This window comes from Ambystoma mexicanum, chromosome 11, assembly GCF_040938575.1.
Source record: "Ambystoma mexicanum isolate Mex_15411 chromosome 11, UKY_AmexF1_1, whole genome shotgun sequence".
NCBI lineage: Eukaryota > Metazoa > Chordata > Amphibia > Caudata > Ambystomatidae > Ambystoma > Ambystoma mexicanum.
In genome coordinates, this window is record NC_090934.1 from 1110466809 (window position 1) to 1110489686 (window position 22878).

The 22878-nt window shown below is 47.2% G+C and overlaps 1 protein-coding gene and 1 long non-coding RNA gene across 2 annotated transcripts in view; one reads left to right on the forward strand and one right to left on the reverse strand.

Annotated features, from left to right (window-relative positions):
• Positions 1 to 10389: 10389 nt before the first annotated feature.
• On the reverse strand, positions 10390 to 22823 carry LOC138504162 (uncharacterized). Its single transcript, XR_011279786.1, has 2 exons — positions 22515 to 22823; positions 10390 to 10754 (listed from the first exon to the last, which is right to left on the reverse strand). It is a non-coding gene; the product is annotated as an uncharacterized lncRNA (long non-coding RNA).
• Positions 15350 to 22878, forward strand: part of CRABP1 (cellular retinoic acid binding protein 1) — a 111364-nt gene continuing 103835 nt past the window's right edge. Inside the window, exons 1-2 of the mRNA XM_069624417.1 lie at positions 15350 to 15565; positions 16392 to 16570. Of these exons, the coding sequence (XP_069480518.1) occupies positions 15496 to 15565; positions 16392 to 16570 (249 nt within the window). The 5' untranslated portion in view covers positions 15350 to 15495. The remainder of the gene's footprint in view (positions 15566 to 16391; positions 16571 to 22878) is intronic.

Here is a 22878-nt window from a genome sequence, read left to right on the forward strand (position 1 = left end):
CTGTATTAACGCAGGAACATGGAGAGAAGAATAGGCCGTGCAGCTACTTTTCTTCCGCCCTTGATCCTGTAGCATGCGCTTTGCCAAGATGTTTGAGAGCTGTCGCTGATGCTGCTGCATCCGTTAAACAGAGCGAGGTCCTAGGCCATGCTCTGACCCTGATGGTACCTCACTCTGTAGATATTCTATTAAACACAACACAAACGCTACACCTCACCTCCGCACGATTAACGAGATACAAATTGATCTTGTTTGCACCGCACATCCAAATTAAGAGGAGTTGTGTCCTTAATCCGGCTGAACTTCTACCTTTCCCGCAAGGTACTGCTTGCAGTGACGAAGAGCCACATGACTGCCTTTACACCACAGAACAAGAGACTAAAGGCAGAATTGACCTAAAGGACACTCCTTTAAATAATCCGCTGGGGGAGCTGTTTTGTGACGGCTCCTGTTTCAAACTCCCGGATGGTACATCCACAGCTGCTTATGCAATAACCACATTGAGCATGGTCGAGGAGACCAAAAGAATCACGCATAACTCCACGCAGGCCGCAGAGATTATAGCATTAACTCAAGCTTGTGAACTTTCTGAAGGGCTTACAGTAAATATATATGCTGACAGTCAGTATGCCTTTGGGGTGGTTCACAACTTCGGCAGACTTTGGGCAGAAAGAGGTTTCTTGACTTCACATGGTAGTTAAATCCAACATGGCTCCTTGATAGTACGGTTACTCTCAGCACTTGCACTCCCTACTCAGCTAGCTATCATGAAATGCACAGCGCATAAGAAGGTCATAGACAATGTAGGAAAAGGTAATGCTTTCTTTGACCAGATAGCCAAACAGACTGCCACTGATCCCTCTTCAGAAATGTATACTTCAAGGGAAGCCACAAATGCCTGTACTTTGGATGAGGGTACTGATTCCGTAAAGAATATTCAAGCTGATGCCACGTTAGAAGAATCTAAGAAATGGGCTGAGGGCTTGGGAAAACTGGATGATGATGGGTGCTGGGTGGATAAAGTTGAAGGGAAAGGGCTATTGCCTGATGCCTATGTTATGATGATGGTTGTTATGACTCATGGTCCCACCCATATTTGTGCTCACAAGGTCACGAAAATGTTGCAAAATGTGTGGGTAAATGGTAAAATCCCTAAAGTAGCTGAACGATTCGTTTAGGGATGTATGATTTATTTACAACACAATGTGGGAAAGGGCACATCAACTCCTAGGGGTAGTTTTGGTCCACCTTCTGTCCCCTTTGAGGTGATTCATTTTGACTTTATCGAAATGGAGTGTTGCCATAATTTTAAGTGCGTATTAGTTGTCATCTGTGCCTTTAGCAAATGGGTTGAAGCTTTTCCCGTCAAAGATGCCACAGCCATGACCACAGCAAAGACTATGCTAAAGGAATATTTTCCAAGATTTGGTTTGCCAAGAGTCATCTGATCGGACAATGGTCCACATTTTATCGCTGCTGTAATTCTGCAGATATGAGCAGGATTACAGATCGATAAACGGTTCCATTAAGCCAGACACGCACAGAGTGCTGGACTTGTAGAAAGACACAACGGCATCATCAAAAACAAGCTCGCTAAGACGTGTGCCGGCACCAAACTAATCATATTATGGTCCATGAGGTCGACCCCTCAAACTAAGACTGGGCTCTCTCCCTTTGAGGTGGTCATGGGTAGGCGAGCTAACATTTGGAATGTCCCCAGGCCCCGTTCTTTGTGCGAGGTCGATAATGTACTTCTTTCTGACTATTGTGGCCAGTTAACTAAAAATCTGTATTTGATTTATCACCAGGTGCGAGAGGCTTTACCTGTGAAATACGAGGGCTCCGGCCACAGCATACAGCCGGGTGACTGGCTCCTTACGAAAGCATTTGAGCAATCCTCTTGCCTCGCACCTCTTTGGCGGGGCCCGCATCAGGTCCTCCTGGTCACACAGACGGCAGTGCGGGTAGCAGGAAAGAAGAATTGGATCCACGCGTCACATATCAAGAGGATTCCACACCCTGTTCCACACGCTACAAAAGATACAGAACCCCTCACCAGTACTGCAACCAACGATCACGAAGCAGTAAACAGCATAGAGAGTGCATCAGAGACTCTCCCTGAGCCCGTGAGGCCTGGGGAAACAGCCATTTCACCTCCACACTCTCCAATAGCTTCGTCTTTTCAATTTGTTCCGGATCTTGCATCAGATCCTGTTTTGGATTTGTCGCTTCCAACGGGAAGTGATGACATGTTGTTCACAGATCATTCAGTACCAGGGATCACAAGGTACGATCTGTGTCCGAGGAAATAGACCTACTGCACGGTTCGGCTGTGCCTTTGAAGAAAAGTCATCAAGGGCTTGCCTTTTTGGCCCGATCATTTGTGTAGAAGGGGATTCTGTTGGCTAGGGTTTGTGAAAGGACTAAGAAGACGCTCGGCCTGGAGGTCGCCAGCAATAAAAACATTGGTGTAAATCGTTTGAAGAACAATGCCTGCAACTGCTCCCGCTCGTACGGAAAAGAAAAGAGGCTGTGTGACCAGCTACGGAAATGAACATTCAAATGCGTGGGCCCCGAAAACGTATTGTTGCTTAGTGATAATGTTGATTGGTTTTACAATAGTCATTGCCTTAGGATTTTGGTATCTGGAAGAAGTACATCCGCTCGAAAAAGTGTTACCCACTGAAAATGTACCCACTGTTCCTACTCCTTTTGTACATCTGCATACTTTATCTCCGAGAGACTCTCAGCACAGAGGTATCACAACAACACTCTATTGCTCATTATGAACGCTACACATACCATTCTTAATAGGTCTAACTGTTGGGTTTGTTCGCATTTACCGCAACATGGGGATAAGGGGCTGGGTTGGTATATTCATCCTTTACCTCTGACAACTGCTTGCTATGCTTCTCTTAGAGCACTATTCTTTGGCCGATGGAACGATAGCATCTCACAGAACTTTGATGGGACAAACTTGAACGATTTTGAAAGACGTGTTCTGACGCCCCTGGGATGCTCAGTTTTTGCAAATAGGAGCAAGCCAAATGTTGCTTGTATTAGGCCTTCTGACAGACTGTCCCGTCCTTTCCAATCTTTGATTTCTTTTAAGATGGCTCCTATAGGCAATAGGGATGCCACGCCACCTTCTTATACTGTTAACCACAGCCCCGATTCAGTTTCTTTCTGCATACAGAGGAATGGTACACAGTCAATGGGTGATTTTAAAGGTTGCACCAACTTTGCGAATTTGACTAGTGAGAATAGACCTTTGTATGTATGCGAACCTGTCTACTTTGTTTGCGTTAATGTAGCATTTCCATGGTTACCCAGGGATTGGCAGGGAGCTTGTTATTTAGGGATTCTGTTACCTGGGGTATTCATTACTAGCACTATAGAAATGTCAAAGGCTCGTCCACGGCGGGACGAGAATGGCGATACTTCAGCACAAGTTCTGGGCGATGTAGGTAACTCCTTTGTGCCATTTTGGGGGCAAATACTGTACTCAGAAGATATCAGGAGTCTTGTGAGAGTAATGGAAAGGACCATCAACCGGACCACTGACCTACTCTATAATATGACATTAGAACAGAAAGCAATAAGGTTAGTGGCACTTCAGAACCGAATGGCATTAGATGTCATCCTTGCTGAACGTGGTGGGGTATGTAAATTAGTGGGGTCCGCTTGCTGCGTTTTCGTGCCAGATTCCTCCCCAACAATCTTTAGGGCAATCCAAAATCTGCATGCCCTTAGTTCAGAAGTGCATGTTCCCGAGGGAAACTGGGAACTTAGCGCTTGGTTCTGGGACCTCCTACGATTTTGGGGGTGGAAGTTACTTTCGGTCTTGATGATTATTTTAGGTATGCTGTTGTTTCTTTGCTGCTGTATACAATGTCTTCCTGGTATATGCTCGATGTTAGGAGGATGTTGTGCACAAGCGATGGGTGCATTAGGGCACAAAGTATACGCCCCAGAGAAGATCGCCATTGAATTTGTGCTGAAAGAAATCTTAGTATCCGACCTCATGGCAATTGATATTTCCGATAGTGATTCACGATGTATGGACATTGAGACGTGGAGTTACTCGTAGAGTGACTAGAGGTAGTTTAGCGCTTGGCTTAGCCCAAAAGGAGGGTTTGTTAAACGGGATACCATATTATGCCTCTTTTATTGTATATATTGGCCTAAACCCAGTCGCTCTGCAAAGAAATCCACATTGCAAGGTTCCAACCTTAGATCGACCTAGCCGCCATTTTGGGAACATCCGCCATTTTGATTTCCACCTCAAAATCACTCTGTATTCTCAAATGGTGGACAGTGTTCTCCTGCTCATAACCTTAGCTGTCCTGACCTTTGCACAGGTTAATGCCTAAACTGCCTGTAGGCTAAATGTTTGGGTCGTGTAATAAGACCATGTTGTATGTTTGACCTGAAGATCAAAGGATTACTCGTGCCAACAAGTCTGATCTGCGGGCATACATTGAATACAATGTTGTTTAAATACTGAATGTGAGCACTTGTTGAACTACATTGTATAAAACATGCACTAAGGCTTAATGTCAAATTCTAAGATACACTGTTGCCATTGTGACATGTTTTATAAACTAGACGTAATTCCCATTCATATAGTTGGACTAACTAGAGGCGAACTCGGCACGAACCCTAGTCCGAGAATAATTGACTTGCAGAGGGACTGGACATTGCGATTGAGAATTGTATAAAAGATGAGAATATGTAGACATCCAGTACCTCTCACTTCTCACACCAAAAGGGCTGGTATTCGTTGTGATGTACTAAGAGCCAGATAGCTATCTGATACTTTGTTTCTTTGTAAACTGTACAGTTATTTGAATAAATATCTGAGAATCTTTACAAGCCTGTGTTTGGTGTATTACCTTTTATGGTTCTTAGCCTCGATATTTCTCTTTTGCTTTTACAATGGTAGGGCACTTGGAAGCATATCTGGTCTCAGTCCTGCAATCATGGCAATCTTCTGAAACCTGTATGCAAGCCCCACTCACTAACTTCACCTTGCACCACGCCACTATCCACCAGAATATTAATGCTGATTCTTTGGATGGCAAGCTGGACAGCACATGCAGCATCACGCCAAACTACAACATAACACATAATAGCTCTGCAAATCATGCCTCCCAGCACACTCGTGCAAGTCTTTCCTCCATCTGTGACCGCAGACCCACTGCACGTCCACTGCTCAACACAGCACTCAAGAATGCTTGGCAGGCCATTTCCCATTCATGCTGCAACTAGCTGCCAGACCACCAGCCCGACCCTACTGCAGCCAGACACCAGCGCTGCACGAAATGTGCACATCTGCCTACCCACTAGTCTTTCCTCTCATACCAAGCCAACTACCTTTCCTCAGCAATGCGCCTGAAAGAGTGCTGCTAGCTTAATTTATGCGCTTAGCAACATGAACAGCGCTGATAGCCTAATACATCCCCCCAGAAATTTGGACATTAGTCGCCTGCCTTACCCACCTATTGTACCTCTAAATTGTACTACGGACTTGCTACATCTCAACACTGCCAATACAAGCCTGCCCCATTTTCCACTATGCCACTGACCTGCGCACTAAAAGGATCGCCCAGCCACTCAACCACTAGCATCGCCAACACCCAACCTACCTCCCTCTCCTCTCATTTCTGCCCTAGTCAATGCCAGGGCCATCTCAAACACTTTTGGGGCCTGAGGCACGGACACCTTTGGGGGCCCCCTCCACTGAACCAAAGGAATTAAAAGATAAAAAATATCTGGTTGTCACCCCCTCATCATACTCACAACCCATAGCTTGATGTGCTGCTTTGCAGCAATCAAAATAATCATGGGTACTCCCTTTCTGTCCCAATACCCTGCTAATTCTTGCTGTAATCTGAATGACAAACAAGTAGCGTTTCAAGGCCAACATCAGAAGTCAAGGACAAGGGGACTTGGGTTCTAGCATAGGTAGAGCACACTTTTCATCAATATTAGGCACGAGGAAGGTAGAGAGGCCATAGTCTTAATGCAGAACAGAGATCGAATGAAAAAGGGTGCACATAATCCAGAATAGACAGATGACTCAAATTGGATCCCTAAAAGAATGGAAACGTGCTTGCGTATGCATACGGGAAACCAATTGAAAGCAAGGAGAAAGTTACAGAACCCATAGCATAGCTAGTGGATGGAGATAAGAAGCTAACAGGAACGAGTCCATATTCAGGCATACTGAGATTAGAAGAGGGGCATGGATCTCAATATGTGTGGCCATTAGAGAGCAAAGTAGCTCTGGTGTGCTATATACCAAGGTTCACTATTATTATAGCGGAAGCAACACTAGAGCCAGTGAAATCATGAGTGAACTTTTTTGAAGATGATACACTGAGAACAAAATCCCTCTGAAGAGAGACAATGTCCAAAGTTTTATGGACCGGTCATTTTGACAGGTTAGGCAATACGAGATTAAATGAGATGACCAGGATCACACATTCGTTAAGAGGAGACACTGGGATTTGCACCCACTCTGCAATGTCTGCACTTTACCATTTTCTTTTCTAGTACTTAACATGAACTAAAATAACCCCATTTGATAGAACTGACCTGCACAGTACACAATTCACATAATCTAACATCACAATTTCTAAAAAAAAAAAAAATTTGGAAGCATATTATGCAAAATGGGAATTATTCTAGCTTTATTTATTTTAATTGATGTGATCCTAATAGATTTTATCCAAGTTTCTATTTTGCATTTAAAAGCTTTGAATACACCTGAAACACAGGCTTGTGAAACTTATTTATAGACGTGCTGAAAAACCTTTGAATTGCACAAAAGGACAATCCGTTTTTTTGTGTCAAATAAGAAAAATGATATCCCTACAAAATATCCCCACCAAAAACATCGCCATACATATGGCCATTTGTCTCCCTATAGGTGATATTTTTGGGGAGGATACTTTTTGGGAGAGGGTTTTTCCCCGCACATTTTAAAATAATTCGGGGGTGTCCCCCGCAGGGTCCATGGGTCAATATCGCTGCAAAAATATAGTGATATTTTTGTATCACAATATTTTTGTGGGGATATTAACACATGGTACCATAAAAATATGCTTGTCAGAGGCCTGCGAAGTATGGTCCAGTGTCTTCTCTCTAGAACCCCTTCCATTACAGGATGAATGCTACAGGAATTGTGCTTCAGTGACTTCACAAACTATAAATGCCACAGTGAACACAAAAATCAGAGCAGAATGTACCTGTACACAACAAATACAAAATAGGTTTAGTGTCTGGTGAGCAATGTAAGTTACTTCTTTAGATACAACAGCCTTGTGGGGCCCCCCTCCAAAGTGGGGGCCCGGTGCAAGTGCCCCCTTTGCCCTCCCATAAAGACATCTGTGGTCAATGCTAGATTTATCCAAGCTCACCCTTTGGACATCCAAGGCCTTATTTTTAATAACAATTTGGACCTCCTCCATCTCAGAAACATGGCTTCATGACACCTCTGGCCCAGCCCTCTCTATTGCTATTCCACCAGGTTTTACCATCTACTGTAGCGATAGACTCAACTCTAGAGGAGGGGGTGCAGCTCTGATTTCAAAAGATAATCACCCAGTCAGACAGTTTAGCACGGCCCAGATACCCAACTGTGACATTCTCTCAGTGATGCTATCTTTATCCCACACCTCCACCATCTCTGTGTACATCATATATTGCCCGCACAGGCCCACTTTGTTCCTTTGAAGACGATCTCCAGCATATCCTTATTTCTAACATCAAGCCCACCACGAAAAACTATTCTACTGGGTGACCTTAACCTAGGTAAGGTGACATGAATGCTGCATCTGTATATCCACCTCCCTCAATACTCTAGGTTTTATTCAGCATATAACAATGCCCACCCATGCAAAAAGCTGCAACTTAGACTTGCTAGCAGACCTCAACTGCCAGGTCACCATGCTCTCCAACTTGCCCTGTGCTTGGACGGATCATCATATCATATCATTCATTATCTCAACCTGCAGCCTGGCCACAAGTACCAGCTCACCTCTACTACCTACCATTGCCAGTAGCTCAAGAAACCTAACTAAAGCCAAAATGCTGCCCCTGCTAAGGAATCTACAAGTGGTACCTCCACTTAGCACCAGCCCAGTTGCTCTTGCGGATCTAAACTTAGAAACAATCTCCAACGCAGTTGATACTATCGTCCCACTTGCACCATGCAAAGTAAGCCCAGCACCCACAGGAATTCGTGGTTCACCCCACACCTCCAAGTACTCTTTTCTAAAATATGAGAGGCTGGAGCTATATGGAGAACACCTTCATGTGAAAAATAAACGGGACCAAATACCAACTTTGAAGGGGTTAAAACAGCCTAGTGGATGGCCACATAATGATATAGAAAATAAAGGCTGTTTCAAATATTAACCAAACACGGGTAGAAATATGATATTTATTGAAATATGATTCACATATGTTTATGGAACAATACAAAACAAGATGACATTCACCACAAGACGAAATACATGGAATAATGACAAAAAGAAATGGCCAAAACAGTTATTCACAAACCCACACAAAAGGAAATGCAAAGGTGTTGATTCAACCCTAATGCTAATGTACACATGAATTATACATAGAGACCCAACATGTTTCTGTCGACATTGCTCGACTGCCCGACATTCTTCAGGGGGCATATAATGTAGCTTTTCTCCACACAGTCCAATCACTTCTCTGTAAATCCTCTATAGTTAACACAACTGTCTTCATTTAGTGTGTGGACATCACAATGTAATTCTCTACATTCACCCGACTGTGTCTATTGTCCATCAGGAAAGTAGTAAGTCATGGTAATCATGCAACACAATTAATGTGTATTATTTCAACTGGATCTCTAATCATCTCAATGCCCATATGCTCTATATCATAGTCATAAAGTTGCCACTGGGGGTATGATGTATATATTGATAGAAATGTGCCTCACGAAAATCCAGAAAACTGGAATGTTATGTCACCTGTCTCTGTCCGCACAAACGTACCAATACAGAGCCAGTGATTGAATCCACTCATAACCAGCCCACACCTCCAAGCACTCCATTCTAAAATATGAGAGGCTGAAGCTCTATGGAGGAGAACACCTTCAGCCACCCCAAATCGCACTTAACCACAACTGCCAAAGAGTACAAACAGGCCATACTACTAGCCAAAACTACGACTTACAACACCAGAATTGCTAACGCCAAACCAAACACTTGTGAGCTCTTTACTATCCTCAGAAAGCTGGAATCCCTCTCCACCCCTTCTCAACATCACTAAGTATGAGGCCTGGTGTACCAATATCCAGAACACCCACCTTGACAAAATCTCCACTCTTCCCAAAGAAATCCAACTAAAACAAGCAACCATCAGTACCAACACACAGCCCTCACTTATCGACCTGCTTCCCTCCACCCTGCAAGACCTTCCGCCATTTCGCTTCAACCCTGTCTGCGGAAGTCACCTCCATTCTGAAATGCGTGAAATGGTCTAGGCGTAAAGGCGGTGTTTGCCCAGCCACAATCATCAAGGACTGTTTGGAAACCCCTGACACTATTTACCATAATGTTCATTAATGCATTCTTCTCAAGCCTACTTCGCACCAGTCTCAAGGAAGCTTGGGTTCACCCGCAGTGGACAAAAACATCCTTGGACCCCATTTTTCCCACTAACTACCGGCCCATCACTACAGTCCCCTTCCTCCAGAAAATCCTAGACCCAACATCTTACCTTCAAATCCAGCAATACTTAGAGGCTAACTGCATCCTGTGAACACGCCAATCAGGCTTCTGCCCTGGTCATGGTACGGAATCAGCCTTACTAGACCTAAAAGAAACAGCTAGATGAGATCAAAGATGCAGGAAAGTCTGCTTTTCTACTACTCCTAGATCTTTCGGCAGCGTTTGATTTGTTAGACAACAAGATCCTTTACCAGCACCTCAACTCTGTGGCTAACCTTTTGCCCACAGCTACGAGCTGGATCACCTCCTTCCTAGCCAAAAGACCATTCAGAGTTTTCGCCAAAAAGGCAAATGCCCCTCCTTCACCAATTTCCTGTGGTATCCCACAAGGATCGTCCGCCCCCCAACCCTCTGTAACATTTTCACTAAACCACTATTTGACCTCTTAGACAAGAAGTCATCTCCTACATGAACTTCGCTGATGACACGCAACTCTCCCCCACCACTCCTCTGGCGACTATGTAGATGACTCCTCTACACTATTCGCAGTTTACCACACCATCCAGACTTGGATGGCCTCCCACCTACTTAGAGGGGAGATCCCCATTGGACACCCCCACCTCCTTAGGTCAGAATAATAGTACATTGAAAGAATACACAGACAACTTTTTTAAAGTTCTTTGGAAAACACAAGGTCACAGTTTATTTGGAGCAAGACAACTTGGGACGGTCCCAGCCACATCACAAAAAACAGTCAGATACGGGTGAACCATGTCACCTCTTTAGCCACTGGCCAAACAGTCAGATACGGGTGAACCATGTCACCTCTTTAGCCACTGGCCAAACTGACAAAAACTGCTGGTTATTCCAGCTACACTGGTACTACCAGCAGGACACTCAGGGGCACTGACCAGGAGATTGTTGGCCTAAAGGCCTAAGTAAGGGAGTCAGTGCCCGTCGAGGGATCGGCTCGAGCCCGGCCAACCCAGAGCCGCTGCAGCGTGAAGTCCCTCATTGGCTAGGACCGCCCCGATACTCCGCCTGTAACAAGAGAAGAGAATTAGGAACAACTCATACAACACACTAAACTTATCTTATCACTAATTAACTCTGTTCACCTTATCACTCCTATTGATGATGCGAAAGCCTCACCCTGATCCTACTCTACTACCGGTCTGCACGTATTAACTCCCAGTTACTACCAGTAGGACACTGTCCCATATATGCCACTGGCACAGGCTGACAGCGCTTTTGGTTACACTCCAAATCTTACGACCTTCAACTTGTTTGCCCCAAGACTTACTATCAGGCGTGGGTGGGTGGGGATTAACACTAGGCGGGAGCTGCAGGGCAAAAGACTGATGGCCTGCCGCTCCCGCCCTTATAAGTGTCCCCGGGGAGATCTGACCGGAAGCCAGGTCCCCGGGGACACCTTCCGCCTTGCTGAGGTGGGAGGAAGAGGAGAGGCATGCCCAGCAACCGGAAGGGGGTGGCCAGAGGGGACAGCCCGCTATGTAGGCTATCCCTCTAGCGCCCCCTGCGGGGGGCGGTCAGCCTCTTAGCGGGGAGATCCCCATTGGACACCCCCACCTCCTTAGGTCAGAATAATAGTACATTGAAAGAATACACAGACAACTTTTTTAAAGTTCTTTGGAAAACACAAGGTCACAGTTTATTTGGAGCAAGACAACTTGGGACGGTCCCAGCCACATCACAAAAAACAGTCAGATACGGGTGAACCATGTCACCTCTTTAGCCACTGGCCAAACAGTCAGATACGGGTGAACCATGTCACCTCTTTAGCCACTGGCCAAACTGACAAAAACTGCTGGTTATTCCAGCTACACTGGTACTACCAGCAGGACACTCAGGGGCACTGACCAGGAGATTGTTGGCCTAAAGGCCTAAGTAAGGGAGTCAGTGCCCGTTGAGGGATCGGCTCGAGCCCGCCCGAGCCGCTGCAGCTGCAGCGTGAAGTCCCTCATTGGCTAGGACCGCCCCGATACTCCGCCACGCTTTGATGGTGGCTCCCGCTGCCATCAATGCCCCCAAACCTTAGGACCTTACTTCTCCTTAAAACTCTCCTAAACATCTACATTGTTACCATACTCACCATTGGTTTACTGCAACCAGCCCTCCTTAGCTCACCCAGGCGGCTACTACCAGTAGGACACTGTCCCATATATGCCACTGGCACAAGCTGACAACGCTTTTGGTTGCACTCAAAATCTTACCGACCTTTGACTTGTTTGCCCCAAGACTTTACTTATCAGGCGTGGGTGGGTGGGGATTCACACCAGGTAACTCGTGCGCCACTATGCGCAACGTCACCTGTATTTGTGTGGGCAAACGTCCGCGACCTAACTTGGCCGGATTGTTGCCCCCCAAATGACTTAATAACCACCTTGGTGCCCGCCTCCCCTTTAGTCACCAGTGAATAGCAGGCAGCAAGGAATGCCACCTCATTCCAGGAGTGCCGGCCACACACCCTCGGTACCATTGAATCCCAGGTTGTGGCCGATCGTCCATTGCCTAGCCCTTTTTTTTTTTTTTTTTTTTTTAACACGTGTCACAAATGAGTGGCCGATCAACCACACTGCGTCATCTGCGGGGAAAAAACATACCACACCCTAAGTTTTTTGATCCCCCAGGATCCAACCCGCCCAACTACCCAGCCCGGCCCTTGAGTGCTCTTGGTATCTAGTATTCTTCTGGGAATGCACTGTGCTGGGGGCGGACATACAGTCAATAACGGCCTGACTCCCACCTCCCCACCTTCATGATTGCCCGTGGAGACATGCCCTGCTGAAAGGCAGTGGTAGCTGCGCCTATGCTGAAACTATGGGTAGACCACCCCTCCCCCTGAATTCCCAAGGCCTTCAAGGCCATTGTCAGCACCATGCGAAATTGAAATACAGAGAGGGGGGAAGTGTCGGCGTGGATTAGCGGGGGGGCCAGCGCTTGTAGCTTTTATTTGTAGAAACCGCTTAAAAAGGTGCACAGGGCAGCAATCCGCCAGGGGGGCCCCATGTAGGCATATGTGAAAACCTTTTCCCTGCTGATCCGTCTTGCTTTTCCTCAACCATATACTGACACCTTCACCTGAGTCTTTGTGGAACAGGGATACATCACCCAAAGCAATGGCCCTCCCAGATGTGTCTTTCTTGGATGCAGAAACTAGCTCACTAATCCTAAAGGCCTCAAAAAAGGCCCATGCGAACGCCAACCTGAATAGAGCCGTTTCGTATTCGCCGAAGCATATGCTAGGTAATATGGCCAACAACCTCACCAATAACCCAAAGTCAATTGGTTTGCGCACGTCCTCAGACCTTGGCTCCGAACGGGCCCAGCCTTTCAATGCCGAGCGCACCAAAAACCCCTTTGTGGGATCACCCCTCCCCTCCAACTTGGAGTGGAAGGCAACCGCCGCCAGGTGCGACGCCGCCCAACTCTTTGACAATCCTTCTGAGTGTGCCAAACGCTGTGATTAGGAGTAATTTGTCGAAGGACAAGACCACCCTGGAGAAGATGCAGCAACTCCTGGGTAAGCTGAATTTTGCGGCCAAAGTCATCCCGGCAGGGAGGGTCTTTGCACGAAGGCTAGCCAGGGCAACAGCTGGTGTGGCTCAGAAGCAGCACCACATTAGATTAAGCGCTGCCCTCAAAGAGGACTTGAAGATGTGGTGCAGATTCTTAGATAGCTTCAATGGGGTTCAGTTATGGCGAACCCGGTGGGAAACCAGCGCTGAGCTACAGATGTTTTCGGATGCTGCAGGAAGCGAAGGTTTCGGTGTGATCCTAGGGCCTGAGTGGTGTGCTCAGAAGTGGCCGCAGCAATGGCACAAGAAGGGCAGAACAAGAAACATAATGGTCCTAGAGATGTTCCCCCATTGTAGTCGCATTGTTGTTGTGGCCTAGGATTCTGGCCAACAAGAGGGTTCGTTTTTGGTCCGACAACAATGCGGTAGTCCAAGCCATTAACTTAGTCTGCTTCTTGCCCAGCAATGTTGAGCTTGCTCAGAAAACTAGTGGCAGTATGTTTATATCATAACATTGAATTTAGGGCTCGACATGTGCCGGGCTCTGCAAATGTTGCTGCTGACGCTCTTTCTCGCTTTCAGTGGTCCAAGTTCCGGAATGCCCACCCGGAGGGCAAGCTGGAGGGAGCACAGTTCAAAAAGGAATGGTGGCAGTTGGTGGTGTGGACAGGGCACTCGCAGAGTTGAGTGAGCGCTCACTCACGCCCAGAGTAAGATGCAGATACCAGCAAGGTTATGGTAAAGTTCAAGAGCATGATTTCTTATCTACAGTGTGAAAAACAGACCGCGGAGGAACAGGACGCACTTTTGTGGTTTGAGCTGCAGGGCAAAAGACTGATGCCTGCCGCTCCCGCCCTTATAAGTGTCCCCGGGGAGATCTGACCGGAAGCCAGGTCCCCGGGGACACCTTCCGCCTCGCTGAGGTGGGAAGAAGAGGAGAGGCATGCCCAGCAACCTGAAGGGGGTGGCCAGAGGGGACAGCCCGCTATGTAGGCTGTCCCTCTAGCGCCCCCTGCGGGGGCCGGTCAGCCTCTTTGCCTGAACTATGAAAAAACTGAAATTCTCCTCGTAGGACCCCCCAGCTATGCTATAAAACCTCAACAAATTGTATTGCTCTTTCACCATTGACAGCATCACGATCCCAGCCTCCTCAACAGTAGAGACTCTGGGAGTTCACCGTGATGCCTCCCTCTCACTAACAGGTCATGTCAAGGTTATCGAGTCCTCTGCTGCTCACACCACCAAAATGATCAGTGCCTGCAGGCCCTTCTTATCCACCAACAGCTGCCTGCCCCTTCGTTTGAAGCACTTTACAAATGTAAAAATAAATAAACACATTTGGTCTGTGAGTGAGATCTCTATAGTTTTTGTGAATTAGGTTTCTTTTTTACGTTGGTGGGTGTGTTAGGGAGTGTGCCTGGCTCCTCTCAGCCCACGCCCATGCCATGCCACTTTTTTCCCCAACATCGTGAGACTGCGTGCATATTACGCCCCATTCTCCGCCCTTGCGTTAACCCTTTCTTTGAGCTAGTGCACCGCTAGTGCCGTGCGGTGCAACGTGCTTAGCCAGCGTACAGAGGTGCTGTGTCTGCGCTAATTGCCGTTTGTGAATCGCATTTGTATGTGCGCCACACAAATTGCACTTTTTCTGCGCAAAGTAACTAAGCGCTCTATAGTAGGGGCCCATTGAGTACAATTAAATTGGGTAACACTAAGACACATAATAACAGTTCTTAGAAGCGGGAGGCAGGCATGAGGCAATATTGTACACAAATCATTATTTTTATTATCTTGGTAGGTACGTTGGGTTACCTTTTGTGGAGGCCTAGTGCAGCATTGTGTATGTAGCGCTGCGTGTAAGCTTGATGAGAACTGGACTGAAGGCAGCGCTGACTTGGCCACTTGGCGCCAAATGATCCATTGGTCGCTATTCTGGAAGCCCTTGCTGTGTTGCGAGCACAGCCCTTCTTCTGGTGACAGCCTATTCTGGAGAAGCCCACGGCAGGGGTGATGCTAATGAGAAGTGGGCAGGGGTGGGGGAGCGCGGGGGAGGGAGGGAGGGGCAAGGCGGCTAGATGGCCCCGGACAATGCGCTGTCAGAGTATATGACACGCAGGGGAGGCTGAGCGCAGGCAGGCAGAGCAGTCTGCCGGTGTCACCCAGCCGGGAGGAGTCCCCTGACTTGGAGCTCGCTCCCTGCCCCGCTGCATCTCTTCACAGCCGCTGACCCTGGCACTCCCGAAATGCCGGACTTCGCCGGGACTTGGAGAATGAAATCCAGCGAACATTTCGACGAACTTCTGAAGGCTCTCGGTAAGGCACTGATCAGGATATATAGAGCTCATCACGTTGCATTCCGTTCTTTTAGTTTTATTAGGTCGATATTTGAAAGCACCATGTGGAATACAGATGGCTTTCGCCAGTGTGCATACAGCATTTAAAGGCAGCAGCTGTGCAGTTTGAAATGTGTATTAACAAGTATGTTGTCATTGGAATCTTCAAATGTGGGTCGAATTCTACGATTGGCTCAGATACATATTTATGACATAATATTACGATAGCACACGTTTTTGTGAAAACCATATCATATTTTATTAAAAGGACAATTTTGATCAGGTAACAATGCTAATGTGGTTTACGTCTTCCTGGCTGCATTTTTCTCTAGAAAGTAAAATCTTCGATTCCTTGGAACGAATCAGGAACAGTCCCCAGCATATCGAGGGGCAAGTGCTCATGACAATGGCAATTCATGGGGAGCTCATAAAATGAATGCAGTTTTTGTAAATCAGGGCTTAGGAGGAGGATGCAGCGCACACTGTTGGGTACAGCTCTGCGGTGGGGGACTGGGAATGTGTGGTAGATGGGGGCCTTGCTTTACTGATGTGGGAGGGGGGCAGGCTTTATTGGACTAACTGCGGATTCATTAACCAAGAGAGCTGATGTAAAAAAAAATGCCGCGAATTAACGTAGTGAATAATAAATAAATCGATTTATGAATAGAAAAATTATTGTTTTTAGGCGGCGGTGGGAGTTGGCGGGGGGGGCGGGAGGGCTGTGGAAGCGGCAAGAAAAGGCCACTTTAACTTAGCATTCCCCCCACATGTCTGCTTCATGGTGTGTTTTGCGTTGTCCGCATTAGGCGTCAACGCCATGCTCAGGAAAGTAGCAGTGGCGGCGGCCTCCAAGCCACACGTGGAAATCCGCCAGGACGGCGACCGCTTTTACATCAAGACGTCCACCACCGTCCGCACCACGGAGATCAACTTCACCGTCGGGGAGGAGTTCAACGAGGAGACGGTGGATGGGCGCAAGTGCAAGGTAAGGGGCGCCGTCAACTCTGGGAAACTAACAAGTGCCGCAGACGTAATTACAGCCGCGCTAACAATGATAGATTGGTGTATGTACACAGTGTAATGATGTGTCAGTATATCACACGCCGCACCTGGCATTCCCCCCCCCCCCCACCCCCCAGTGATGGCTGCAAATGGCAGCTCTTTTTCAAATGCACACATTGGCAAGTATACAGCGCCTAACAGTAGGGCTAATCTAACTCACTCCTAGGCTCTAGATATGGCAGTGGAGGACCGAAGAGTTAAAATCATTTGTTTGCAATTGTTTGGCTCAAATTGCCCGATAATTAAGATTGCTTGGTTGAAATAATTTGCTCAAGATCACACAGTTGTGTCAAGAGGGGGAACCAGGATGAGAACTCGTGCTGTTGACTGTGCTGAAGAGAATGTGACAGCTACATCACATTGCTAACCACATTTAAGTTTTATAATAATTTGCTATTTCTTTGCTGTCTTGTTTTTTTGGTTTTTTTTTACACCATTTTATGGAATTAAAATTCCCATTGGCTATAAGAGTGGCGCACCTGAAGCCAGGTCGCCATCCTTTGCTGTGGTGGAGCGCTTACTCCCATTTCTACTCATGCATTCACACAAGGACGGTACTGCTAAGCAATGCCCGAATGTCACTTCTGCTACTGTGCTTGACTGGATCAAATACTATGATGTTCTATGATGTTTACATGTACAGCGTGTTCACTGTGGCCTGCAAAACTGCACATGGTGTGTCATCACCTCAATATGTGGTGTATTTATAGCATTGATACTAATAGTTTAAGACTATTTCCAACCTATGTGAATCCCTGGCATTACCACACGTTACTGAGTTGCTACTAACTGATACCCACGGATGCTGCATGCATTAATGACTTATCTGAGAAGTACGGAAGAGTGCCTGGGTTTAGGTGTACAGTATGGAAGGGTTTCTGGACCCAGGTGTGGAGCATTGACAGGGTTAACAGACCCAGCTATACAGCATTGAAGGGTGTCTTGACACATCTCTGGAGAATGGAAGTCTGTGTATAGTTGTCTGGACCCAGGAATACAGTACGCTGGAGATGCTGGGTCCAGGTACACAATATGGAAGGGTGTGTGGATCCAAGTTGTAAGCACACACGGTTGTCTGGACCTAGGCATACAGTACGGTGGAGCGGTTGGGTCCAGGTTCACAGTATGGAAGGGTATGTGGATCCCAGTTGATAGCACACAACGTTGTCTGGACCCAGGCATACAGTACGCTGGAGCAGTTGGGCCCAGGTTCACAGTATAGAAGGGTGTGTGGATCCCAGTTGAAAGCACACAAGGTTGTCTGGACCCAGGCATACAGCACAGTGGAGAGGCTGGGTCCAGGTACACAGTATGGAAGGGTGCCTGGACCTTGGTATGGAGTGTTGATGTCTATCTAGACCCGGTCACACAGTGGAGAAGGGTGTCTGGAGACAGGTATACAGCATAGACGGGTGTCTTGACACAGGTCTGGAGAATGGAAGGATGTCTGGGTCCAGGTATACAGTATGTATAGTTGCCTGGACCCAGGCGTACAGTAAGGTGGAGAGGCTGGGTCCAGGTACACAGCATGGAAGGGTGTGTGGATACAAGTTGAAAGCACTCAAGGTTATCTGGACCCAGGCATACAGTACGGTGGAGAGGCTGGGTCCAGGTACACAGTATGGAAGGGTGTGTGGATCCAAGTTGAAAGCACACAAGGTTGTCTGGACCCAGGCATACAGTACGGTGGAGAGGCTGGGTCCAAGTACACAGCATGGAAGGGTGTGTGGATACAAGTTGAAAGCACTCAAGGTTATCTGGACCCAGGCATACAGTACGGTGGAGAGGCTGGGTCCAGGTACACAGTATGGAGGGGTGCCTGGACCTTGATATGGAGTGTTGATGTCTATCTAGACCCGTCGCACAGTGGAGAAGGGTGTCTGGAGAGAGGTATACAGCATAGAAGGGTTTCTTGACACAGGTCTGGAGAATGGAAGGTTGTCTGGGCCCAGGTATGCAGTATGTATAGTTGTCTGGACCCAGGCGTACAGTACGGTGGAGAGGCTGGGTCCAGGTACACAGTATGGAAGGGTGCCTGGACCTTGGTATGGAGTGTTGATGTGTATCTAGATCCGGTCACACAGTGGAGAAGGGTGTCTGGAGACAGGTATAGAGCATAGAAGAGTGTCTTCACACAGGTATGCAATGGAATAGAGATATATACCATACAAGGGTGCCTGAATACACATATACACTATGGACGGGTGTCTAGACCCATAAATACCATATGGAACGGTGTTTGGGCCCAGAGAAACAGCCAGCAGAGAGGGGGGGGGTTCTAACAGCAGGTTTACTCTATGGAAGGGTGCTGAGACTTAAGTGAACAGTGTGAAAGGGTGTCTCAGCTCAGGTATACTCTATGAAAGGTTATCGAGATACAAGTATACACCATGGAAGAGTGTCTGTGCTAAGATATAGTGGAATGGTGTCTGGACCCAGGTATACTGAAAGGAGACGTGTCTAGGCCCAGGCACACCGAATGGAAAGCTGTCTGGACACAGGTGTACACAGAATGGGAGGATGTCTGGACCCAGATATAAAGTACAGATGGGTGTCTGGACCCACATGTACGCCGGGGATGGGGGGGCCTGAACGTAGATATGCAGCATGAAATGGTGTCTGCTTCCCGGCCTACAATATGAAAAGGTTACTGGATCTAGGTATACCGTATTGAGGGGTGTCTAGACCCATGTTAGCAATTCAGAAGGAGTCTAGTCATCAATACACATTGATATTGATATTTTATTTCTATCGCGCTCGTACACAAGTGTTTCAGAGCGCAACAAGGCAAGGGAGGGGAACAGGGGAGAACAATACAGTGATCTTTCTAGGCCCAGTGACATTGAGAACACGCAAGAGCATAGATATGCTTCGGGACTCACGTATACAAAATGTAAGGGTGTCAGGATTAAGGTATTCAGTGTGGGTTGTTGTCTGGAATCAAGTACACAGTACAGAAGAGTGTTTGGCTCCAAATATAAAGCTTACACGTGTGACAGGGCCGTCATATACAGTGAGGAAAGGTGCCTGAGGTGATTCGTTTGCCCTTTGAAGCACTTCACTTGTGTATAAGCGCTCTACAGATAAACAATTACAATTACGATGGAAGGGTGTCTGGATCCAGGAATACAGTATGGAAGAGTGTCTAGACCCAGCTCCCCAGATATACAACATACCAGAATCTCTGGTCCCATATATGCACAATGGAAAACAGTCGACAACCTTGGTGTGCAGCATGTGTATTTGTTTGTACCCAGCATACAGTATGGAAGTGTGTATGCAGCCAGGTACACAATATGAAAAGGTGCCACGACACATGTATGCTTCATGGAATGGTGACTGGCCCAAGGTATATTATGTGAAAGGTTGTTAAGCCCCAAATCTACACTGTGAAGGGTGTCTGGATTCCAGATGTAGAATTCTTGGAAGTGTCGGGGTCAAGGTAACAGCATGGTCACGTGTCTGGATCAGGTCAATGTATGGAACCATGTCAGGACCCAGGTAAACACTGTGCAATGGTGTATTTGCCCAGATATGCAGGTTGGAACGGTGTATAAACCAGGATCACAGTAGAGAGGGGTGTCTGGGCCCAGGTGTACTCAATGGAAGGGTGTATAGACGCAGTTATGCAGTACGATAGGACGCCTAGCCCAGAGTTCACTGTAGAGAAGGGTATCTGGACCCAGGTGTACTGAGTGACAGGGTGTATAGACCCAGTTATACAGTACGATAGGACGCCTAGCCCATAGTTCACTGTAGAGAGGGGTATCTGGACCCAGGTGCACTGAATGGAAGGGTGTATAGACCCAGTTACACAGTATGATAGGACGCCTAGCCCAGAGTTTACAGTAGAGAAGGGTATCTGGACCCAGGTGTACTGAATGGAAGGGTGTATAGACCCAGTTATACAGTATGATAGGACGCCTAGCCCAGAGTTTACAGTAGAGAAGGGTATCTGGACCCAGGTGTACTGAATGGAAGGGTGTACAGACCCAGTTATACAGTATGATAGGACGCCTAGCCCAGAGTTTACAGTAGAGAAGGGTATCTGGACCCAGGTGTACTGAATGGAAGGGTGTATTGACCCAGTTATACAGTATGATAGGACGCCTAGCCCAGAGTTCACTGTAGAGAAGGGTATCTGGGACCAGGTGTACTGAATGGAAGGGTGTATAGACCCAGTTACACAGAATGATAGGACGCCCAGCCCAGAGTTTACAGTAGAGAAGGGTATCTGGGCCCAGGTGTTCTGAATGGAAGGGTGTATAGACCCAGTTATAAAGTATGATAGGACGCCCAGCCCAGAGTTTACAGTAGATAAGGGTATCTGGAACCAGGTGTACTGAATGGAAGGGTGTATAGCCCCAGTTATACAGTATGATAGGACGCCTAGCCCAGAGTTTACAGTAGAGAAGGGTATCTGGACCCAGGTGTACTAAATGGAAGGGTGTATAGACCCAGTTATACAGTATGATAGGACGCCTAGCCCAGAGTTTACAGTAGAGAAGGGTATCTGGACCCAGGCGTACTGAATGGAAGGGTGTACAGACCCAGTTATACAGTATGATAGGACGCCTAGCCCAGAGTTTACAGTAGAGAAGGGTATCTGGACCCAGGCGTACTGAATGGAAGGGTGTACAGACCCAGTTATACAGTATGATAGGACGCCTAGCCCAGAGTTTACAGTAGAGAGGGGTATCTGGAGCCAGGTGTACTAAATGGAAGGGTGTATAGACCCAGTTATACTGTATGATAGCCCAGAGTTTACAGTATGGAAGTGTGTCTGGACACAAATGTACAGCATGGAATGGTGTCTAGACCCAGGTATATTAATTAATTAACCTTTTATAATGTGCCTAATACCAGAGACCAGCTTCTAAGCGCAGGACCGGGATTCCAATCTGTGTTGCTCCACATTGTCTTGTTTCCAAGACACACGTGTTGCCCCTGACCTATCCTCCCAGCCCCATATATAGCAATAAAGGCTGTTGGAACCCAAGTACACAGCCAGTGGCTCACCGACCATCGGGCAGACCGGGTTTTACCCGGGGGGCGGATATATATTAATTACCCAGTTGGCATCCCAACACCAAATGCAGGCTAATTCACTTCGCGATCTTGATAACTAGTTTTCTTATAGTGACCAGTTGGTGTAGAACGGAAGGGGATTTGCCGTGCCATTTAAAAGTGTGCAGAAGTTGAACATGGGTACCAGGTTTGTGTCTGACAAGCTGTGCCGAGAGGAACATTTGGGGATGCATGAATAAACATTCATCCAGCATAGTGTACAGTGTGGAAGGGCCGTGCACAGTATGGAAGGGAGGTGTACAGTATGGAAGGGAGTTGCACAGTATGGAAGGAAGGTGGACAGCATGGAAGGGAAGTGTACAGTATGGAAGGGCGGTGCACAGTATGGAAGGGAGGTGCACAGTATGGAAGGTAGGTGTACAGTATGGAAGGGAAGTGTGCAGTATGGAAGGTAGGTGTACAGTATGGAAGGACGGTGTACAGTATGGAAGAGTGTCTGGACCCAGGTATATTGCATCAAGAGGAGCCTGGGCACCCGAATACAGCGTGGAAGTGTCTCTGGACCCTTGCATACAGAAGGCTGTTTGGAACCAAGTATACATTACAGTATAGAAGTGTGTTTAGACACCGGTATGGAAAAGAGTGTTGCCACAAGTTTGCAGTGCTACTTGTAAGTAGCTATATTGCATTCCAATTAGGAGTTCTGTGTTAGTTTTGCATCTGGTTGTTATGTGACAACAGTTGCACAGTTCTACATTTTCTCTGTTATTGAAGTCGTGTCCCTTTAAAACTTGCACCCAATCCCCTGCCTCTTCCTCAGAAATAATCCTAAAACTCACCTGTTCTGATGTTGTTCTGTGCATCCACTTCAGCCAGCCAGAGTGCCTCTGGGGAGTTGCTTTGCTGAGCTGAGCTGTTCAAGACTACCAGTTGGATATTGGTTGATTAATTCATGCACTCTTTCGTCAGTTCATTCCTTTGGTCATTCACTTTCCCGTCTATTCGTTCATTCAATGATTAGTTGGTCTCTCGAGTCTGCCACCCATTCACTCCTCACCCACGCGCATTGTTCGGAGCTTGTCACCAAACAGGGCATCCATTAGACAGCACTTGGCTTCCCATGCAGACCATGAATGAAGGCAGATGTGTGTAGGGTGGGTACGCGGACCGCCCGCTCACAGGTGCACGCAGTGATAGACAACC